Here is a 22471-nt window from a genome sequence, read left to right as displayed (position 1 = left end):
ATCTCTAGTAAGCTGTTATATAGAGTTATTACAACACTGATCTTGGAGTTCAAAACTTTCTCACATCTAAAGAGACAAAATATGAGGAATTTGCACGCTGTGTGGTTTATGATCATTCTAAATTTTCAGATTCAAGATAAATCAAAAACATAAACTTGTCTTGGGTTTAGTTTGCTACGATAAATTCTCCTTTGCAAGGGTCATATAAGGGTTTGGAAAATTAATATAGCAGTTAGTAGCCTATGCTTCAGCAAAGAAATTTGTCATGTTATTTTTCCCATTCTAAAGGTGAAAAAATTCAGCCAAAAACAATGGAAAGTCATTCCCTCGTGGTCCCCAGCTAAATGGTAAAGGGTTTAATATTTCACATTATTTGGCCTCAGTAGAACCTCATATCCACTTAATAGTTGAACCTAGCCTCCTAGTCTTTATAAGATTGTATTTCAAATGCAGCTCAATGGTTATCTCTAGCCTTTTTATCTTCCTTCAGGCATGGAAAGAACAGAATCTACTTCTAACATATAAAGAATAAATATTTAATGCCCATTCATTTTCTTTCTTAGATAGATAGACCTTTTGAAAGCCAGTCCCTGACCACACAAAGACCACTTGCTATTTCTGGCTATAACATAAATATTTAATTAAAACCTACTTTGAACCATTCTTCCTTAAAGCACAAAGTACACTAGCCTTGGGCTGCACTTATGCCATTTCCCAAATCCATCTGTTATTTAATCCCAGGGTTTTTACCAGCTTTGCAAACTCAGGAGGCATTCACCTGGCTGTTGGAAATGTTTCTAGGAGATGAATTTTTAACCTTTGAGATACTGTTTCTGGAAGAGAACCAGTCAATCTGGCTATTATGAATAATGCTACCGTGAACATTCATGTAACAAGTTCTTGTGTGGACCTATCTTTTATCTTGGGTATATATCTAGGAGTGGAATTGCTGTCATCCATTGAGTTTTTTATTCCTGTTAATATATATATTTTAAAAATTTCCCCCAGTTTTATTAACATATAATTGACATACAGCACTGTATTAGTTTAAGGTGTACAGCATAATGACTTGCATATACTGTGAAATTACCGCAATAATTTTACTTAACATTCTTCATCTCATATAGATAAAAAAAAGTTTTATTCCTTGTGATGAGAACTCTTAGGATTTACTCTTTTAACAACTTCCCTATTATAGCTAATATAGATAATGCTGCGATGAACATGGGTGTGTAGACATCTCCCAGGGTTTTTTAAATGGGAAGAATACAGAAAAGTATGTCTATTACATCTTCCTGAAACTAATATTTCTTTCTTTCCTTCCTTCCTTCCTCCCTCCCTTCCTTCCTTTCCTTATTTTTTGGCTGCATAGTGTCTTGTTGCTGCGCGTGGGCTTTCTCTAGTTGCGGCGAGCAGGCTTCTCTTGTTGCGGAGCACAGGCTCTAAGCACGCGGGCTTCAGCAGTTGTGGCTCGTGGGCTCTAGAGCGCAGGCTCAGAAGTTGTGGCGCATGGGCTTAGTTGCTCCGCAGCATGTGGGGTCTTCCCGGACCACGGCTCAAACCTGTGTCCCCTGCATTGGCAGGCGGATTCTCAACCACTGTGCCACCAGGCAAGTCCTCACCCATATTTTAATAAGCAAACTCATCCATGTTTAACGTATTCCAAATGCCTTTCTTTAGCAGAAAATTAGAAATTTCCAAGCTTTTTTTTTTCTTGCCCTCTAACAAATACTGCTTTTCTGATCAGAAAGTGACTGCCTTTGTATTAAGGCACAACTGTCACTGTGGCACAAATCCCTGCTGTTTGTCCCCGTGATCTCAGCTAAGACCCTGTGGCCCACAAAACAAAGGCACCTGAGATTTTTCCCTCAGTTGAAGCATAGGGAAGGTACCTGAGGGCTGAGACCCTTGGGATTGTCATGGTCTTTGGTCCTGTGTCCAAGTTCATGTCTCCACTGGTGCTGAAGATGGATACTAAGATTTACCAATGTAAAAGCATCTGCAAGTGTCTTTCCTCCTGGGTCCACCTTTGACAAAAGTCCCCAAAGCTTGACCCCTTAGCAAAGGTGCAACTCCATATCCTGGCCACTCTTAGGGTATAAAGAGAGAATGAGTTGCCCAGGGGTACACAATGGATGGACTGTTCCCCGCACGTCATGCACTTGTGCAAGGGGTGAGGTGCAGTTGTATGTAACACGTGAAGTGTGCTCTGAGCCTTTAGGGTGCATAGAAAGGACAGATGAAAAGAGCATCAGCTAGTCTGTCCCACCTACCCCAGCCCACCCAGTTCAGGGTCTTCACATGTTTGAGAGTGAAAAGTTGTACACATATAAAGTCTAAGTGTCACTGTAATTCTCTTTAAAAAGGATTTTTTGTGCTGTTATATTTTTGAGGAGTAATTTTCTACAACTTAGGCAATATTCAGAAAGAAATCTTAAAATCTTAAAATTTCATTGTCTTAAAATGACTTAAATGAGCATTAGAAATACAAAAACAGGCAACCAGAACATAAAAAAGATGGGAAAACAAAATTAAATGTTATCATAGACCTACTTTGTTATCTGATTAAGTTTTTTTGGTCAATGTCAGTTGATAGAATATAAGAACAGACTGCATGTTTACTTCTGAATAAAAATCCAAAACAGTTTAGAAAGACAAAAACAGGTTCTCTTTACCTCATTTTCACTAAAACCAATTATTCTATATGTAATTTTTCCCCCTAGCTTAGTCATCTCATTTTCCACTTCTAATTTACCTCTAAGTAATAATATAATGGAAAGATTTATATTTTTTCTCCATTCTCCCAATATTATTCTCATTTAACTATCTCTGGGAAAAATAAGTCTGACAGGTAGACTTTATAATGATTTTTCTCATTCAAAATCATACTGTATTAAAGAACTATATTCTTCACTGTCTTTTAGTTAAATGATTGTCTCCAGGATTTTCCTCTGAGAAAAAAACTTTCTAACTACCCTATAATGATTTATCTTACCTAAAAGATAAACATTTATACAGTAACTGTATAATTATGGATCAATCAGTAATTCAACCTCAGAGAAGTTCAACAAACCATTACAATCAGAAAGAGCAACTTAAGGTAAAAAGAAAAAAAATTGGTTTGAAAGAATTTTAGGTATTTTAATCTATTTCTTAGTAAGAGCTACATGGATTCCATTCAGCTTAAGACACATGTAACAGGGCACTTACATTCTCATATTAACCGTTCGGAACACCAAATCATTATTCTAGCAAAATAAAATATAAAAACCCTAATATACTGTATAATTCTCTGACAGTGAAACGTTCCAGGGAGGGTTATTTACATACAGAAAACCTGATATTTGCTACAGATGCAATTCAGCTTTCACTAGTGTTATTTCAAAGACATGTCGTTTTTAACCCTATACTCCTTTAGACCAGAGTTTTTCCAGCGGGGCACTACTGACATACAGGGCTTGGCAACCTTTTGTTGCGGGGGGCCGTCCCATGCAAAGCAGGTGATTCAGCCAAGTCCTTGGCCTCGACCACCTACATGCCAGTGGCACTCACCTCGGTGGGACGGGTATAGATGTCTCCAGACACTGCTAAACGTCTTCTGGGGGCTAATGCACCCCCTGTTGAGAACCACTGCTTTAGAGTATGTCGCATTTCCTACCTTTTCACTCAATAGTTAATAAACTATTATGTATCTAAAATTCTGAAGGAAGTACACAGACTAATAAAACAAACTATTTTTAATTAAGGAAGGTTTAACTTAAGGCATCATACTGACATCTACTGGCTTGGAACTAGACCGTACATTTGACATATACTGCATTAAAAAAAAAAAACCCTCAAAATTAAAAGTAATATAGCTGCTATTCTGGGAAAATAGAACAGTTAATTGAAAGCAGTTAACATTAAAACTATGTGTTTTATGTAAAGCCTAACATATATAATAACAATGGCAATTAACAATTATTTTCTTAGTTTTTGATGTACTGTTGTTTGGCTGAGTTAAATTTTTTTTTTTTTAAACACTTTTATTATTTATTTATTTATTTTTTGGCTGTGTTGGGTCTTCGTTTCTGTGCGAGGGCTTTCTCTAGTTGTGGCAAGCGGGGGCCACTCTTCTTCACGGTGCACGGGCCTCTCACTATCGCGGCCTCTCTTGTTGCGGAGCACAGGCTCCAGTCGCGCAGGCTCAGTAGTTGTGGCTCACAGGCCTAGTTGCTCCGCGGCATGTGGGATCTTCCCAGACCAGGGCTCGAACCCGTGTCCCCTGCATTGGCAGGCAGATTCTCAACCACTGCGCCACCGGGGAAGCCCTGGATGCGTTAAATTTTTAATAAATGTTTTTAGAGACTGAAAATTGGAGAGGATTTTAGGACAAGTTAAAAAAAAAAAAGTGTGGTCCAAAAAACTTGCAAAATTTAAGCAGAATCCTATTTTATGATTCATACTGAAATTTTTTTTTTTTAATTTATTTTTGTCTGCATTGCATCTTCGTTGCTGCCCGCGGGCTTTCTCTAGTTGCGCTGAGTGGGGGCTATTCTTCGTTGCGGTGTGCGGGTTTCTCATTGTGGTGGCTTCTCTTGTTGCGGACCATGGGCTCTAGGCATGCGGGCTTCACTAGTTCTGGCTCGCAGGCTCTAGAGCGCAGGCTCAGCAGTTGCGGCGCACGGGCTTAGCTGCTCTGCGGCCTGTGGGATCTTCCCGGACCAGGGCTCAAACCTGTCTCTCCTGCATTGGCAGGCGGATTCTTAACCACTGCGCCACCAGGGAAGCCCCATACTGAAATTTTAAAAGGCTAAATTTTTTTAAAAAAAACTAGTAATGATAATTCTATAAATAAAATTACAACTGTCTAGGTTTTTAGTAAAAGACATTTGTAATTAAACACTACCGTCAATTAAATTGATGAACTTTATTGGGGTTAAAACTATAACAAAGTTCATCCTAAAACATTTTGCAATGCAAAATTATTTCACTCAAGGAGTGTTTAATAACTTGGATGCCAGGAATTACAAGCAATTTTCAAAAGCAAAGACTCTCACATTCATAAAACTTTATACATCATTTGAACTAACAGATATTTATACTACTAAAATCAAACATGCATCACTTTCAAACATTTTTGTATCATGATTTTATATATTACATTACTTATCACCATTCTTCATCACTACATGTATTTTATCATACACTTGCACCATTCTCCTTGGATTTCTGATCTTTATCTTCATTCTTCACATTATCCTATAAAATACACAAAGGATAAGTATATTTTATTAAATTCTCTTAAATGTAACTTTAAAAATAACAAACATTAGTAAACAGAGATACTGCAGATAGCCCATTTCACCATCTATGGAAAATTGAACCGGGTGGGGGGAAGGGGAGACTATGAAAGAAATCTCTCAGTTCTGTGCAGAATGACTTCTAGTATTTGAGAAAGCCATCTAAATCCTAAGAAATTAGAGGTTCTTAGGACTGTATTACTAACAACAGTATATTCCTTGCACTGTAGTTTTTTTTTTGTCCTCTTGTTCTCTGAGTGAGACCCAGGAGGTGGAAGGTCTCTCAATTACTGAAGTTAGTTTACAAAGGCACTGAGTTATGAGATATTTTTGAGACAAAGAATACTAATAAATTAATTCTGATAGTGTCAAAAAGTTTCTCAACTCTGCCCAATAAATGGGTTTAAAAAAGAAGTGAATGGCTTTTCTTCCTCAAGTTCAAACTCAATCTCTGATTCTAAAAGAAACACAAGTAAAACTTGCTTTTTAAGAAGTCTGCACACAAGGACTTCCCTGGTTGCGTAGTGGTTAAGAATCCGCCTGCTAATGCAGAGGACACAGGTTTGATACCCGGTCTGGGAAGATCCCACATGCTGCGGAGCAACTTAGCCCGTGCACAACTACTGAAGTCCATGTGCTGTAGGGTCCGCGTGCTGCAACTACTGAGCCTGCGTGCTGCAACTACTGAACCCCGCGCACCTAGGGCCCATGTTCCGCAATAAGAGAAGCCACGACACCACAACGAAGAGTAGCCCCCACTCGCCACAACTAGAGAAAGCCCACGCGCAGGAATGAAGACCCAATGCGGCCAAAAATAGATTAAAAAAAAAAAGTCTGCACACATAAATCATGTTGACATCTGAAGTAAGTTCTAGGAAAATACCATCTCTGGGGAATTGCTTTTGATTAATCTAATGAAGGACAGAATGCTACCACTATTTTCTGTTAGAAAAGCCACTAAGAGCTTAATAATATTAAATTTGCCAGAAATAGACTTTTTAGAAAAGGAATAAACTATGAAAATGTTGAAGGTACAAAACAGCTAACCTTCTTAAGAACAGTGTGGATCTCATCCATTACTGTGGATAAGTTTCTGATTGTCTTATTCAGCTGGTTTTCAAATTGCAAATTCATGTTTTCTGAAATCTTTAAGTTTTCTTGTAACTGACTAAGGTCCTTTTTAACTTCTCTGAGTTCACCAGAGAGGGTTTTGTTGGAATTCTCCAAATTTAATATGGTTTTTTCATCTTCATCTGTCAAAAGACAAAACAAAACAAAACCAAATTCACCATCTTACCCCTTAAAATTTCCAATTTAACTCTGAGGTTAAAAATACTTAAGCTAGGAGAATAAAAAGTGTATATAATTCTTTAAACTGGCCACGAGTGTCAATTTTAATAGTTATAAAGCACACTGTAATAACTCATTTCATTTAAATTAAGTTTTAGCTAAGTATTACTTCTAAACCCAAGTTCCATTTTAAGATAATTGTACAGACTAGAGAAAGTAGCAGAAACTGATGAAGACTAAGTGGAACTAGGGGAGGATTAAAAGGATGCAACAGAACAACAATCGAACCTGAGAATGCACATGAAGATCTAAGATTAATTCTTATAAAGCTAAGCAATTTTATAACCTTTAACAGAAATGGTGAAAAGTAAACTTACATTATGTGTCTAGACTAAAACAAGGTATGGATATGCACAAGTATAGGTATGTACATATGTGTGTACACATATATATCCCAATAGAGTGTTAAAAGTACCTCATATCCAATGCTTTTTCTTACCTGTCTTTTCTTCTAGTAACTGCAGCTTCTGTTCCACTTCAGCTCGTACTTTTTCACTCTTTTCCAATTTTTGCAAGAGGCTTCCTACATCGACCATTGCACCATTGTACACAATAAGGCCAACATTTTCTTCCACATCCTTTGATTCCTGTTTTACTATCGGTGTTGGAAGTAACAATCTGTTTCCTATAATATAAAAGATACCATATTCTTTTGGCCACGCCACACAGCATGTGGGATCTTAGTTCCCTGACCAGGGATCGAACCCGTGCCTCCTGCAGTGGAAGCACGGAGTCTTAACCACTGGACTGCCAGGGAAGAAGTCCCTAAAAGATACCATATTTTATTATGTTATTTTCTTCTTTAATTAATAATATGGTTATAAAATGGCATGATCTTAAAATAATATACTCAAACCTAGCATATCTTCCTGCAATGCTTCAGATTCTTCATGGTTTTCTTCATCTTTTGAGGTGTCCGTTAATTTTCGGTAAAAGCAAGATTCACGGAGTACTACTTTATTAAGAAGCTTCTTTACCTGTTATTTAAAAAGATGAAAATAAGTTTTTGATTCTCCTTGAACATCAGTGTTCTAATTTTCACATATGATAAACATCAATGGCATCTCAGGTATCCACTACCATTCAATCAGAGCACTTATGCTTTTAACTGTCTTCTCCATAAACCTAAAATCAAATTATCACTTGAAAAAAATTGTCAAAAAAAAGTCTGATAGAAACGTCAATACATAAAATATACGTACAAACACGTTTATTAAAGCATAGTTTGTAATTCTAAAAAATGAAAGCCATTTAGCAACTGGGACTAGTTAAGGCAATAAAGGCACATCTATACCATGGAATTCTAGGCAGTAATAAAAAGAACAAAATGGGTCTCCATTTTCATGGTAGAATGCCCATGATATATTATTAAATGAAAAAAAGTTGTCCATCAGTATGTTTAGAATGATTTCATGTGTTGTTTATAAAACTGGAACTATCATATATATATACATATGAGTTGCTTACAAAAGGATCTAGAAGTTTATATATTAGGCCAGAGGAATGGAACTAGAGGGAGAGGAGACTTTTAACTTCTTTTACTTTATTTATTTCAGTATTGCTTAACTGTATTACTATAAGCCTGTATTGCTTTTTTTTTTTTCTTTTTAATTAATTTATTTATTTTGCATCACCAGGTCTTAGTTGTGGCATGTGGGATCTAGTTCCCTGACCAGGGATCGAACCTGGGCCCCCTGCATTGGGAGCACAGAGTCTTAGCCACTGGACCACCAGGGAAGTCCCTGTATTGCTTTTATATTTCAAAAAGTCAAAGGTACTAAAAAGACAAAGTTACTTAAACATGCTTTTCATTTTAAATATTCACGAGATAGATTACCTGAGCCCGAGAAAGATGTAGTCCAAGAGTATAAAGTATTTCTTCCAAATCCTTTTCAAGAAGGTAACCACAATGGCTTTGATCAAAATAAACAAATGCCATTAATAGATCTCTGTTAATTGTGATCATCTGCGTCTTTTCTTTGTCCTAAAGAAAATGCAGAAGATACAGTACATAATTTTTACCCCTGATAAGTGAGAAAATTAGACTGTGTCCATATAATACCAAAAATCTGCAAACACCTTTACCTCATCTTAGCTAAAATGAATTGATCTGATTTATGTGTATAGAAGAAAGAAGTAAGACATACTGATTATCTGACAAAACCACAAATACCAAAATACAACTGACTGAATTCTGATGAGTGGTAATATATAGATATACAAGGATCAATAAAGTTCATCACTTAGTTATGTTTAATAAGTCTGGATTATGTAAGAAATGGAAATTATCATATTATAAAAAATATAGTATTATACAGAAATGTCAAATCACTGTGTTGTACACATTAAACATAATAATGTATGTCAAACATACTTCAGTATTTAATACATACCTTATCTTTAGAGGGCCTCTCCTTGCAGTATCTATTAATATCTCTTTTGTCATCTCGTTTGTTTATTTCTTCCTCATCCCGATCTATAAAATAAATATAACAGCAGCAAAAGACTCATTAATAGATAAATTTTCAACTACTGTACAGATTGAAAATACTTTTCTATTACTGATCAGTTTTCAAAAGATAAAAGAGCAAAGAAATATTATATGACTAAAAACAGTTTGGATTTTATAAGAAACAATTATAAAGAATAAGAACAGGAAGAAATTTATAAAGAGACTACAGGGAAGAAAAAAATGGACTTTACTGATTCAAATACAAGGACTTAATTCAATAAATATTTGGGGGAATTAGTTCCCAAACATGAATGAATTTTATACAAAAAATTGAAACATAAATTTAAACAAAACAGGGCAGAGTATATTTTCTACAAGATAAAAGGAAAAACAGCCAATATAGTAAAACTAACTGCAGATGGATTATTGCAAAATAAAACTACATATGAGAATAGAAATGTTCTTAATAAAGAAGACCTAACAGTATTAATACCCAGATTTGCTGACACTAATGTATGTGTCCTATGATAAAAGATAGGAAATTTGGGCTTCCCTGGTGGCGCAGTGGTTCAGAATCCGCCTGCTAATGCAGTGGACATGGCTTCGAGCCCTGGTCCAGGAAGATCCCACATGCCACGGAGCAACTAAGCCCGTGCGCCACAACTACTGAGCCTGCGCTCTGGAGCCCATGAGCCACCACTACTGAGCCCACGTGCCACAACTACTGAAGCCTGCACGCCTAGAGCCCGTGCTCTGCAACAAGAGAAGCCACTGCAATGAGAAGCCCGTGCACCGCAAAGAGTAGCCCCCGCTCGCCGCAACTAGAGAAAGTCTGCGCACAGCAATGAAGACCCAGTGCAGCCAAAAATAAATAAAATAAATTAAAAAAAAAGAAAGATAGGAAATTCGATAAATTATTCTTAATAAATAAACAGAAAACTGACAAAAAGTAAACTCCTTTCTCTTACCTATCCATAAGCTACCCAGCTCACAGAAAGACCTCAGCCATCGCCCTCAGGTCAAGCACCATTAACAGCTCGTTATTCAACTATTACTGAAGAATAAATCTGTTATGGGTTCAACTGTTATCCCCTAAAATTCCGAAGCTGAGGACCTAAGCCCCTAGTAGGTCAGAATGTTGCCTTATTTGGAGAAAGGGTCTATCTATACAGAGATAATCAAGTTAAAATGAGGTTATTAGAGTGAGCTCTAATCCAATGACTGGTGTCCTTACAGAAAGGGGAAAATTTAGACACAGACACATGCAGATAGAAGATGATGTGACAATACAGGGAAAAGATGGCCATCTACAAGCAGCTGAGGAGAGCTGCTTGGAACAGACCCTTCCTCACAGCCCTCAGAAGAAACCAACCCTGCTAACTCCTTCATCTCAGACTTGGCCTTCAGAACTGTGAAGACAGTAAATTTCTATTGTTTGAGCTCAACAGTTTGAGGTACCTTTCATGGTAGCCCTAGTGAACTAATACATCATCCTTTCATGAATTATATACAACTAAAGAACTTTTTTGCTGATATTTAATGATCTGTCAACAATTTTAAGAGAAATTTTGTTTCTAGAGGCTTCTGGATCTCTCAAATGGATCTCCATCAGAAAGCCCAGAGTAACAAAGGGTTTGTTGATAAAATAGGAGATACAGTAAACACTAGGAGTTAATTAGTCCTTGAGATATTACACAGCATAAATTTATAATATTTCACACTATATTCTCTTCTTGAACATCCACAACATACATAAGCAGCTAAGAAATTCTGTACTAAAACATGCAGACCTTCACTTAGCCCAAGTTTCCCAAATTTATTTGACCCCAGTATACTTTATTAACCTTAATACCTGTTAATATTTTGGAACACTCTGAGAAAGACTGCTTTAGGTGAGAAGTTGTACACGAATAGTAACAATATAGAGAAAACTTTATATTAGATAGAATATACATGCTAAAACACACATGAACCTTGATAACATTATGCTAAGTGAAAAGAAGCCAGTCACAAAAGATTGCATACTGCGTGATTCTATTTATATATATGAAATGTCCAGAATATCTATAGAGATGGAAAGCTGACTAATGCTTGCCTAGGGCTGAGGAGATGGGGGGGAAATGGGACTGACTGCTAATGAGTACATGATTTCTTTATGTGGAAATGAAAATGTTCTAAAATTGACTGTGGTGACGGATGGATATATTAAAAACCACTGAGCTGGGACTTCCCTGGTGGTTCAGTGGCTAAGACTCCATGCTCCCAATGCAGGGGGCCTGGGTTCGATCCCTGGTCAGGGAACTAGATCCCACATGCCGCAACTAAGAGTTCTCAAGCTCCAACTAAAAGATCCTGCACGCGGCAACGAAGATCCCACGTGCCGCACCTCAGACCTGGCGTACCACCCAAATATATATTAAAACAAAACAGAAACAAAAAAAACTGAGTTGTATACTTTTAAATGGGTGAACTGGATGATACGTGAATTATACCTCAAGTTGTTTTATTAAAAAAAGGAAATAGACAAATGTTCTAAAACTGGATTGTAGTGATGGTTTCACAATTCTATGAAGTTACTACGAATTATTCAATTGTTAAATTATTAAACTAAATTATATACACTTAAAATGGGTGAGTTTGTGATATGTATTGGAACCGAAATAAACTGTTTTAAAGAAAGAGAGATAATATGTCCTTGGAACCTAATTATTTCATATATATATAAAATACAGTACAGAGTGGTTCATCTGCTTTATAGTTTTATTATCATGGGTAAATTGATTTACTGCTAGGAGCCTCAGATTCCTCAGTTATGAAATGGTTAAGTAACCTCTCCTTTCATTTATTCACATTTTACAGACATAACCCACCTTATTTTGAGTATTTAACTTGAAAGGTGTCACTTTTGAAACCATCTCTCCTGAAACCTATATTTTTAAAGTATTTTTTAAAAAATCCAGGGACTTCCCTGGTGGTCCAGTAGTTAAGACTCCATGCTCCTAATGCAGGGGGCACGGGTTTGATCCCTGGTCGAGGAACTAAGATCCCACATGCCGCACAGCACGGCTGAAAAAAAAATCCAAGTAATCCTTGCTCATCTTGGAACATGCTGTCTGTGTCTATAAAAACCATTTGGTCATCTTTTTCCACATCACTATCCTCTAACTTCTTTTTCAATGACTGCACAGAATTTAATTGCATGTCTATGTCAAAATGCATTTAAATAATTCCCTATTGTTGAATATTAAGACTGATTCTAGTTTTTTGTTTCATAAATAATTATGAAATAAATATTCGTGTTGGTATTTGAAAGGATACGGTTAATTAACATTTCCAAATTTCTGTCCAGAGAAGGTGCAACAATTTAAACTCACCCCAAGAGTGAAAGTAGTCTTCTCTCTACCCCTGTTAAACTGATGTTACCTTTTATTAGAAACTTAAGTTTCATCAATTTGACAGGTAAAAATTAGACCCTCACTGTTATTTGCTCCTCTGATTACTAAGATTCAACACCATTTTAGACATTAACTGGTACTATATACACACACACACACAAATATATATATATGTATTTTTTTTCTTTTTTTTAACCACAAATTCTAATTTTCCATGGGGAAAAAAGTGGTCTTCTGGAAACCTGATTGGATAATGAGATGCAAAGTATGGGGATAAATGATAACATAAGCAAGCATCAATTAGAAATACCAAGGAAACCAAAAAAACCCCAAAACTATAATCATACCACCCTATTTGGCTTTGCAGTTTATGATATTAGTTCAACAAGTATCTATTTAGAGCCTATTTGGATATTTAGGCTGTTCTAGGAACTTCCAATATATATCAGCAAAGAAAATAAAGAAAAATCTCTCTTTTTCTTATTAAGAGCTTACATTCAAGTGGAAAGAAGACAGACAATAAGTACACCAAGTAAACAGTATAGTAGACTAGGTTATAAATTCTATAAGTAGAACGGGGTAAGGAGGCATCAGGAATGTGTACTTTGGTGGGGGTGGGGAGGAGACTGCAATTTTAAATAGGGTAGGGTGCAGAGTAGACCTCACTGAGAAAGCAATAGCTCAACAGAGACTGAAGGTGTTGGGGGAGTCAGCAAGGTGGGTCTCTACGAGAGCGTGCAGGCAGAAGGAACTGCCAATGCAAAGGTCTTAACACAGGAGCATGTATAATGAGTTCAAGGAGGTCCCAGTGACTGAGGTGCAATGAGCAAGTGGAAAGAGTTGTAAGAGACAAAATTAAAGACTTGATATGGGGGCTTCCCTGGTGGCGCAGTGGTTGAGAATCTGCCTGCTAATGCAGGGGACACGGGTTCGAGCCCTGGTCTGGGAAGATCCCTCATGCCGCGGAGCAACTAGGCCCATGAGCCGCAACTACTGAGCCTGCACGTCTGGAGCCTGTGCTCCGCAACAAGAGAGGCCACGATAGTAAGAGGCCTGCGCACCGCGATGAAGAGTGGCCCCCGCTTGCCGCAACTAGAGAAAGCCCTAGCACAGAAACGAAGACCCAACATAGCAATCAATCAATCAATCAATCAATCAAATCTTAAAAAAAAAAAAAAAGACTTGATATGGTAGGGTCTTACAGGTCATTGTAAACACTGTGGCTTTTTTCATAGAGTGAAATGGAGAGCGACTGTAAGAATGTGAACAAATAAATGACTTATACAAAGGTTATTTTGGCAACTTATTGTAAAGAGACTTTAGAGGAAGGGGATAGGCAGGGAAACCAGTATAAGGGACTATTAAAATAATCCAGGCAAGAAACAACATGGGTTGGATTAAGGTTAGATCAGTGACGCTGGTGAGAAATGGTCTGATTCTGGGTATATTTTGAAGATAGAGGCAATATGACCTCCTGATAGACTGGAAATGGAACATGACAGAGAGAGAGAGAGTGTGTGTCAAGGATGACTCCTAGATTTTAGCTTGAGCAACTCTAAGGATGGGATTGCCATCAAAAGAGGTGGGGAAGGCAGAAGGTAGAGGATTTTTTGTTTGTTTTCTTTATGGTGAAAAGGAAAAGCAGGAGTTCAGTCTTAGACATGTTTAGTTTGAAATGTCAGATAACTTAAGTGGAGATGACAAATAGGCAGCTGATATAGAAGAATAAGAGAAGTCTGACTTGAGATATAAATTTGAGAATTGTCAGTACATGCAAATCGTACTTAAAGTTGGGAGAATGGAAGAGAACACCACCAAGGGAGTTATATGGTAGAAAAGGAATAAAGAAGACAACTAAGGGACGAGAGCTAGGACATTCTGACATAAACAAAATAATGAGAACACTGTTTAGTGATTTAACAAAAGCAGTGATAAAACAATACTGGGAGGATGGAGGAGAGAAAATGGGACTGTAAAAAAGGCTAATCTTGGGAATTCCCTGGTGGCGCAGTGGTTAAGAATCCGCCTGCCAATGCAGGGACTCGGGTTTGAGCCTTGGACCGGGAAGATCTCACATGCCTCAGCGCAACTAAACCCGTGTGTCACAACTACTGAGCGTGCGCTCTAGAGCCCTCCAGCCACAACTACTGAGCCCACGTGCTGCAACTACTGAAGCCCATGCGCCTAGAGCCCGTGCTCCACAACAGGAGAAGCCACCACAATGAGAAGCCCGTGCACCGCAATGAAGAGTAGCCTCCGCTCGCCACAACTAGAGAAAGCCCACGCACAGCAACCAAGACCCAACACAGCCAAAAAAAAAAAGAAAAAAGGGCTAATCTTCATTGAGCAGAGCAGGTAATGAAGATAAAAGAAATACTGATATATGCATATTATATCATTGCTACTGAATTATTAGAACAATTAAGACTACACATTAGATGGCATCAATAGATGGTGTATGACATTACTGTTAATTTTCTTAGGGGTGATTATGGAATTGTGGTTAAGAGAATGTCTTTTCTTAGGCAAGTTGAAGAATTCCTACTTTCAAATGGATCAGAAACATACACATGCAAACACAAAGACAACACAAGTAAGATAAAATATTAACTACTGAATCAACTGTGGGATATAGGGTATTCAATGCACTATTCTTTCAACTTCTTTTATGTTTGAATATTTTCATCAATTAGAAGAAAAATAAAATGCTGCGGTAGAAAGAAAAAATGTAGAGGCAAACCAAGAACACCTTAAGTAGTAATAATCCTCAAAGATATGTACTACCAAAACAAAAAAACTCTTACGATTTTCTCATCTCAAAAAAAAATTTTTGTAAAAAGTCCCAAATCTACATGGAAACTGACAGGTACTCAGTGGTACTCCATAAGTACTTTAGGGCTGGCATCTATGACTAGTAAAGTATTTTGAATATCATTACTACTGGTAAAAGTTTGTTATTTAAAACATGGGTGGTAGGTATACAGGTGCTTATTATTATTAGTCTTTAAACTCTATATGCTGTATGTACTCTTTTGCTTGTATCACAGTCTTTATAATTAATTAGTTTTCTAAAGAAGATTATATTCTGTGAAACAAGGAAGACTATTATACCTTTTCATGACACAGTTTAACACCACGTTTGGGAAATTTTTTTTCCCTCAAGTTGAGTTAGAATTATATATGGAACATATGATAGTTAAAAATAAACATTTCTTAAAACAATCCTCTCACCTAAAAATTAGTAAAACAATACTTAACATATTTTCACTAGAGAATATTTTACTGTTCCTACTCTAAAAAATATTACAATTATAGATTTCAGCGATACAAAGTCCCCAAACAAAAATTGTATTTTTCATCTTAAGGGAAAATAAATTTGAATCATACCATCTTCTTCATCCTCAGCTTCTTCTGCCTCCATTGGATCATATTCATCTTGATTATTATCTTCTTCAGTTTCATCATCATCTTTAGAATCATCTTTTCTTTTATCTTCTTTCTGTAATTTAAAATGTCTTAAAATTCAGCAAGATCTCACCAAACAACTAAAAGAAAAACATTAAATTGACTAAATTTACTTGAAATAGTATCACATTATAAATATCTTGTAACAATAGTATACTTTAAGAATAAACTACCATTCACAATATACATAAATCAGACCATCATGCTATATACCTTAAAGAATAAACTATCAACACTCGTTATAGATGCTTAAATAGGCTTAATTCAAAGACTTAAATTTCTAATAATACACTAAAATTTTTTAGTTTGGCCTTTACATTTTACTATTCTGATGGAATTCATTGTCATGTGTTACACTCCAGAAGACTAATTAGAAACTAAACCTGGTTGCTGGTCCTGGAAATATTTACAGACCTTCCTTTCATCTCTATCTTCTTTTTTATCTTTATCATCTCCTGATTTTCTCCTTTTGGGTTTTGGCTCATCAGTTTCATCATCTCTTTCTTCTTTTTTATCTTTTCTCTCATCTTTTTTGCTTTTCTTTTCCTTTTCTTTTTTATCCTCTTTCTCAGGAAGAGACAATAATGATTTATATATTCTGACGCCAAAATCTCTTTGAAGCATTTCATTGAAAAGCTCTGCAAATAATGAAACCTATGAAAAGACAAACAGTAACCCAGCCAACTTTAATAGAAATATTGAACAAATCCAGCAAATCAGTAATTTATCAAATGATAATCTATCACATCTGACAATTAATGTGCACTAACAATAAAATTATAATAATTGATGTCAATGATGCTGAGTAGTCTCAAAATCCTCAAAAACTCTCCTGAAGATATAAATACTATGTTTGGTATACTTTGGGCCAAATATTACAAAAAATAATAACTGTATTACTTTATCATGTACATTTATCATGAGGTGTACTCAACAAGTTTTTATGAAATGCCTACTATGTACCAGGGACTGTTCGTGGCACTGGGGATACAGCAGTGAAGAAAGCAGATAAAAATCCCAACTCTCATAAGCTAACAATCTAGTGGGACAAAGTATGGAATAATCAAATCAACATTAAATTATAAGAAAAACAAGCAGGGTAAGAGCACAGAGAGTAACAAGGGAGCGTAGCCAGAGATGGCCTTTCTGATCAAGCGACGTTTGAAAAGTGATGTGAGGGCAGCAAGGGAATGAGCCATTACATAGATACCCAGAAGAGCATTCCATGCAGGGGAAACCAAATCAAAACTCTGAGTAGGGAGTAAGCATTATTACTATGCAAGGATCCAGGGAAAATGACCTTTAATATATTCATGAAACTAAAATTATATACTAAATATCCTATGTAAATATATCTTTTTTTTTTTCTTTCTTTTGGCCATGACGTATGGCTTGTAGGATATCTTAACTCCCCGACCAGGGATTGAACCTGGACCCAGGCAGTGAAAGCACTGAGTCCTAACCACTGGACTGCCAGGGATTCCCTATGTAAATATATCTAAGGCAATTGCATTCAACAGATTAAAAGGGTCTAGAACTTGAAATAGTTACAACAGTTCTAAAATACGTAATCTTTGGCAATGTGTTCAGTATAATTGGTAAAACACTTCAGTAAGACTATTTTCCAGATCATAAAGAAATATACAATGTACTAAAACTATAATTGATCTTACAATCTATTTTTCTTTCATTCATGCCGTCTTCATACGTTTTAAATAAAAAGAAATCTATTATCAGTAAAATGACCATTAAGATGTTGAGAATTCTTTTCTCTTAATCATTAATGTAAAAATTAAATAAAATCTCCATTTGTGTAGGTAAATAGCAAGAGTCATATATTTTTCTTAGACTCTTCTATCTTCTATTACTCAAATAAAAAGCAATTAAGGGACTTCCCTGGTGGCGCAGTCGTTAAGAATCCACCTGCCAATGCAGGGGACATGGGTTCGAGCCTTGGTCCGGGAAGATCCCACATGCCGGGGAGCAACTAGGCTTGTGAGCCACAACTACTGAGCCTGCGCTCGAGAGCCCACAAGCCACAACTACTTAGCCTGCGTGCCACAACTACTGAAGCCTGCGCGCCTAGAGCCCGTGCTCCGCAACAAGAGAAGCCACGGCAACGAGAAGCCCCCGCTCACCACAACTAGAGAAAGCCTGTGCGCACCAATGAAAACCCAACACAGCCAAAAATAAATAAATAAACAAAAAACAAACAAAAAAAAGCAATTAAAATGTGTTAGCTTGGAAGAAACCTAGAGCAGTAACTAGAATATCAGTATTAATTCTACATATCTTTTCATCTACAAGCAGTGAAAGACAAAGATACACCTAGCATTATAATTAAATCAGTCAAAAATCTATTTATTATTGATATACGGTTTTTCTTAGTTACAGAATAATTTCTTTTAAATTCATATACCAAAATGACTTACATTCTAATGATAGATTAAAAGGAAACTAACCAAGGGGGTATGTTAGGTGGAAAGGAAGAAAAATAAAGGATCATTCTGCTAGCAGAGGGCTGTTCCTAAATCACCTTGTTTCCACTGAGCAGCATTAATTTGACATCCTCTTACAGCATCCGTTAGGTATACAGTATATACTTTATAAGCAGTAAGTAATACCAAAGACTATTTTTTAAATTTATTTATTTACTTCTTGAATGATTACTACATGATAGGCACTATTAAGAGTTAAATTTATGGCAATTGGTAATAAAAATAAAATCACATTGTATATAATGTTTAAGGACACTGGCTTACCAGAATTATCAATGTTTCAAAAAATGTAAATATGTTAATATTGTAACATAGTTTATTTCAAGACCAATAAACATGCATTTCATGTTTATTAATTGCCTCAGTAGTCCTCTATATTTGTTTGCAAATGTCTCTGGTCTAAGCACTTCATTTTTATCTTACCATCTGGTGAACAATGACCTCCTGGGTCAAGTAGGTATGATTGATTTTTACAATATAATTTAACAAATAACACAATGTGAGATATCTTAATAAGACACAATAATTGAACACAATTATAATTTTGTACAGGCTATTTACAAAACTGGTATTTGGGGATATTTTACATTGTTTTGTTTAAAGAATGAAGCAATCACTTACTTAGGGATGAAAGTGCATTTCAACTGTTTTGAAAAATGACATGAACTGTTTGTTGTAAAGCTACTCTAAAGTAATGGTACAAAGAAACAGATTCATGTTGAAAATATAAACATCAATTATTTTATCTTACACCTAAATCAATCACAAGTAAAAGTTTCAATCCCACTAAATGGTATTTTAATTCTAGAGTAAATAATAAAGTGCTACCACATTCCCAAGAGAGGCAGTTAGAGATTATTGTATCATATGTCTCCCAACATCCTGATAAAAGAACACACCATTACACCACTACTTGTGATGTAGTCTTGGGAAAAAAATAATTGAACCTGAACTGGATTGAGACTTTAGGTCCAACTATCAATTTATGGGAAATAGAGAGGCCAGAAGAACACTTAAACCATATCACAGGAATGCAATCAGCAAAAGTGAGTCTGTAGGGAACATTATCTGGTTGTTTTTTCCCAAAAAAAATACATTGTAAGGAAAATACAAAAAACAAAAACAATGAAAGAGGCACTCAAAAGAGATTTAAGAGATATACTGACCAATGTGTGAACCTTATTTGGATCCCAATTCAAACTTAAAACATTACCTCAAATGAATGTTCTTTATTATCCTCTAATCTGTAGTCCAAAAGAACACTCAAAGACATGATGCTACAATCAAACTTGCCACTTTTTGCAGCCCAGTTTGGATGTACAACGATGGCTGGCTCATCAGGCAAAATATATCTTCTTTCCCGACGCTGGCGTTCTAGTTCCTCTTGACGTTTTCTTTCTTCTTCCTACATATTTGAAATTTTAAGTAATGGTTAAACCTGCATGTACATTATGTATACATACCAAATGTACACCATATGTAAAGAAAAAGGGCAAATTTCTATGACTCCTTACAATGACAATACCAACCTTACGGGCTAAGAAGGGAGCAAAGTTCAAATTTAATAAAGAGGACAGCAGCTTTTATGGCTCCTAATTCGCTTTCTTTTCAATCTCCCAGCGTAAGAAACTGCCTTCTAAAGAGGAAAAAAACCCCACAAACCTATATTAACATCATATAAATCAGGAGATTCTGGGAAAATAGTCGTGGTAACATAGTTTGTGGGTCTACCTGAATCCCCACATTTAAAAAGAGACAGAATAATCTAGATACCAAAACCAAAATCCATGTATATGCACCACAAAACGAGGTGATAAGGTATCCCCACAAACCCCAAAATACAAGTAAGTAGGAAAAAGTCACAAGATCCCAAACAGCTATGTGTTACTGACATCTGTGTGGGGGGAAAGCAGAAGGAAGCAACGAGGTTGCCTGTTGGATCTAAGAACAGGAAAACCATAAAATAATCAGGCAATGGAGAGCACAGCAGGTAAATTTAAGAATAGCAGCTGAAAATAGGGAAAGGTGAGTGAGGGTATACAAGGGGTCAGTGTTAAGATCTGAAAGGGCCCAGATATTCTAGCCCCACCTATGAACTTGCAAAGCTGAATTACCAGGGCATCCTTCCAGCACAGGGCCCCCACAACGAGGAGAAACTTCTGAGAGCAGAATCAATAGTGAGCCAGACAGGGACAACAGAGACAACAGAGACAAGGGAGGAGAAGGTCCAGATAAAAAGTGATAGAGGGCAATAAAGATCGAAATCTCAGCAAGCCACCATATTTTTTGACAGAACAAGAAAATAACAGAACACAGAGCTCTGTGAAGTTAGAAAAGCTATCTGAAGCAATCTCCTAATAAACTTTAGGCAAACTACATTCACATAAACATGAGCAGTAGAAAAGTACTGAGGTCAAATCCCAAAGTTATTATTAGGAAAAAAAAAGAACAAGGAGCAGAATCACATCTCTGGCAGACAATGAAAGTGGGCCAGAAAGCCATGGCCAAAAGGCAGATAAAAATCTTAACTTACTATTTTAAAGTGTGCTAAAAGACATTAAGAAAAGGTTACAGGGACTTCCCTGGTGGCAAAGTGGTTAAGACCCCGTGCTCCCAATGCAGGGGGCCCGGATTCGATCCCTGGTCAGGGAACTAGATCCCACGTACAGGCCACAACTAAGAGTTCACATGTCACAACTAAGGAGCTGGTGAGCTGCAACTAAGGATCCCGCCTGCCACAACTAAGACCAGACACAACCAAATAAATAAATAAATAAATATTTAAAAAAGGAAAAGAAAATGTTACAAGATATGAAAGAACAACATGAATAAGAATTTTAAAAGTAGGAAATGAGGTGACAGGGACTTCCCTGGCAGTCCAGTGGTTAAGACTTTGCCTTCCAATGCAGGGAGTTCGGGTTCGATCCCTGGTCAGGGAGCTAAGATCCCACATGCCTTGCAGCCAAAAAACCAAAACATAAAAAAAAAAAGAAAAAGAAGCAATATTATAACAAATTCAATAAAGACTTTAAAAATGGTCCAGGGCTTCCCTGGTGGCGCAGTGGTTAAGAATCCACCTGCCAAAAAAAAAAAAAAAAAAAAAGAATCCACCTGCCAATGCAGGGGACACGGGTTCGAGCCCTGGTCCGGTAAGATTCCACATGCCGCGGAGCAACTAAGCCCATGCGCCACAACTACTGAGCCTGTGCTCTAGAGCCTGTGAGCCACAACTACTGAGCCCACATGCCTAGAGCCCATGCTCTGCAACAAGAGAAGCCCCCACTAGCTGCAACTAGAGAAAGCCCGTGCGTAGCAACGAAGACCCAATGCAGCCATAAATAAATAAATAAATATATTAAAAAAAAAAAAAAGGTCCATATCTAAAAAAAAAGAAAATGAGGTGACAGAATTTAGGGAACAATCAGAAAAGATAGTTTCAGAAATTTAAAAATAAACTAGAAGGAATAAAAAAGCAAATAAACTCAAGAGATAATGCCTTAAGAGAACAGAAGGTAATGTGGAAATCTTAAAAATCAAAAAGAAATGAAAAGTATTCAAGAAAAAGTGACCAATATTGAGGAAGCAAACAAGGTCAATACAAGACATCAGAATTCCTTAAAGAAAACAAAAGCAAGGGAACGAACAAATAAAAAACTATTACTGGACTTCCCTGGTAGCACAGTGGGTAAGAATCCGCCTGCCAATGCAGGGGACACAGGTTACAGCCCTGTTCCAGGAAGATCTCACATGCCGTGGAGCAACTAAGCCCATGTGCCACAACTACTGAGCCTGCACTCTAGAGCCCACGAGCTACAACTACCAAGCCCACGTGCCACAACTACTGAAGCCTGCGCACCTAGAGCCCGCACACCGCAACGAAGAGTAGCCCCAGCTCACTGCAACTAGAGAAAGCCCGCGTGCAGCAACGAAGACCCAATGCAGCTAAAAAAAAGAAATAAATTAATTAAAATAAAAAATAAAAACAAACAGGTAACCACCTGAAGATGGCAGGGAACCAATGCATTTTCA

The 22471-nt window shown here is 36.8% G+C and overlaps 1 protein-coding gene across 6 annotated transcripts in view; it reads right to left on the bottom strand.

Annotated features, from left to right (window-relative positions):
- Window positions 1–4914: 4914 nt before the first annotated feature.
- CCAR1 (cell division cycle and apoptosis regulator 1) overlaps window positions 4915–22471 on the bottom strand; it is a 51796-nt gene continuing 34239 nt past the window's right edge. For 5 of the 6 annotated variants that reach the window (XM_068547702.1, XM_068547707.1, XM_068547705.1 and 2 more), the window contains exons 17-25: window positions 19656–19847; window positions 16359–16598; window positions 15867–15978; window positions 9026–9108; window positions 8470–8616; window positions 7489–7609; window positions 7072–7257; window positions 6330–6535; window positions 4915–5241 (exon numbers count right to left, since the gene is read on the bottom strand). In XM_068547702.1, the coding sequence (XP_068403803.1) occupies window positions 5182–5241; window positions 6330–6535; window positions 7072–7257; window positions 7489–7609; window positions 8470–8616; window positions 9026–9108; window positions 15867–15978; window positions 16359–16598; window positions 19656–19847 (1347 nt within the window). In that variant the 3' untranslated portion in view covers window positions 4915–5181. The remainder of the gene's footprint in view (window positions 5242–6329; window positions 6536–7071; window positions 7258–7488; window positions 7610–8469; window positions 8617–9025; window positions 9109–15866; window positions 15979–16358; window positions 16599–19655; window positions 19848–22471) is intronic. The other variant, XM_068547703.1, reaches the window with a different exon arrangement.

The sequence above is a fragment of the Eschrichtius robustus genome, chromosome 7 (genome assembly GCF_028021215.1).
Source record: "Eschrichtius robustus isolate mEscRob2 chromosome 7, mEscRob2.pri, whole genome shotgun sequence".
Taxonomy (NCBI): Eukaryota; Metazoa; Chordata; class Mammalia; order Artiodactyla; family Eschrichtiidae; genus Eschrichtius; species Eschrichtius robustus.
The sequence above is the reverse complement of the archived record's forward strand: the minus strand, read 5'-3'. Positions and strand labels throughout refer to the sequence as shown.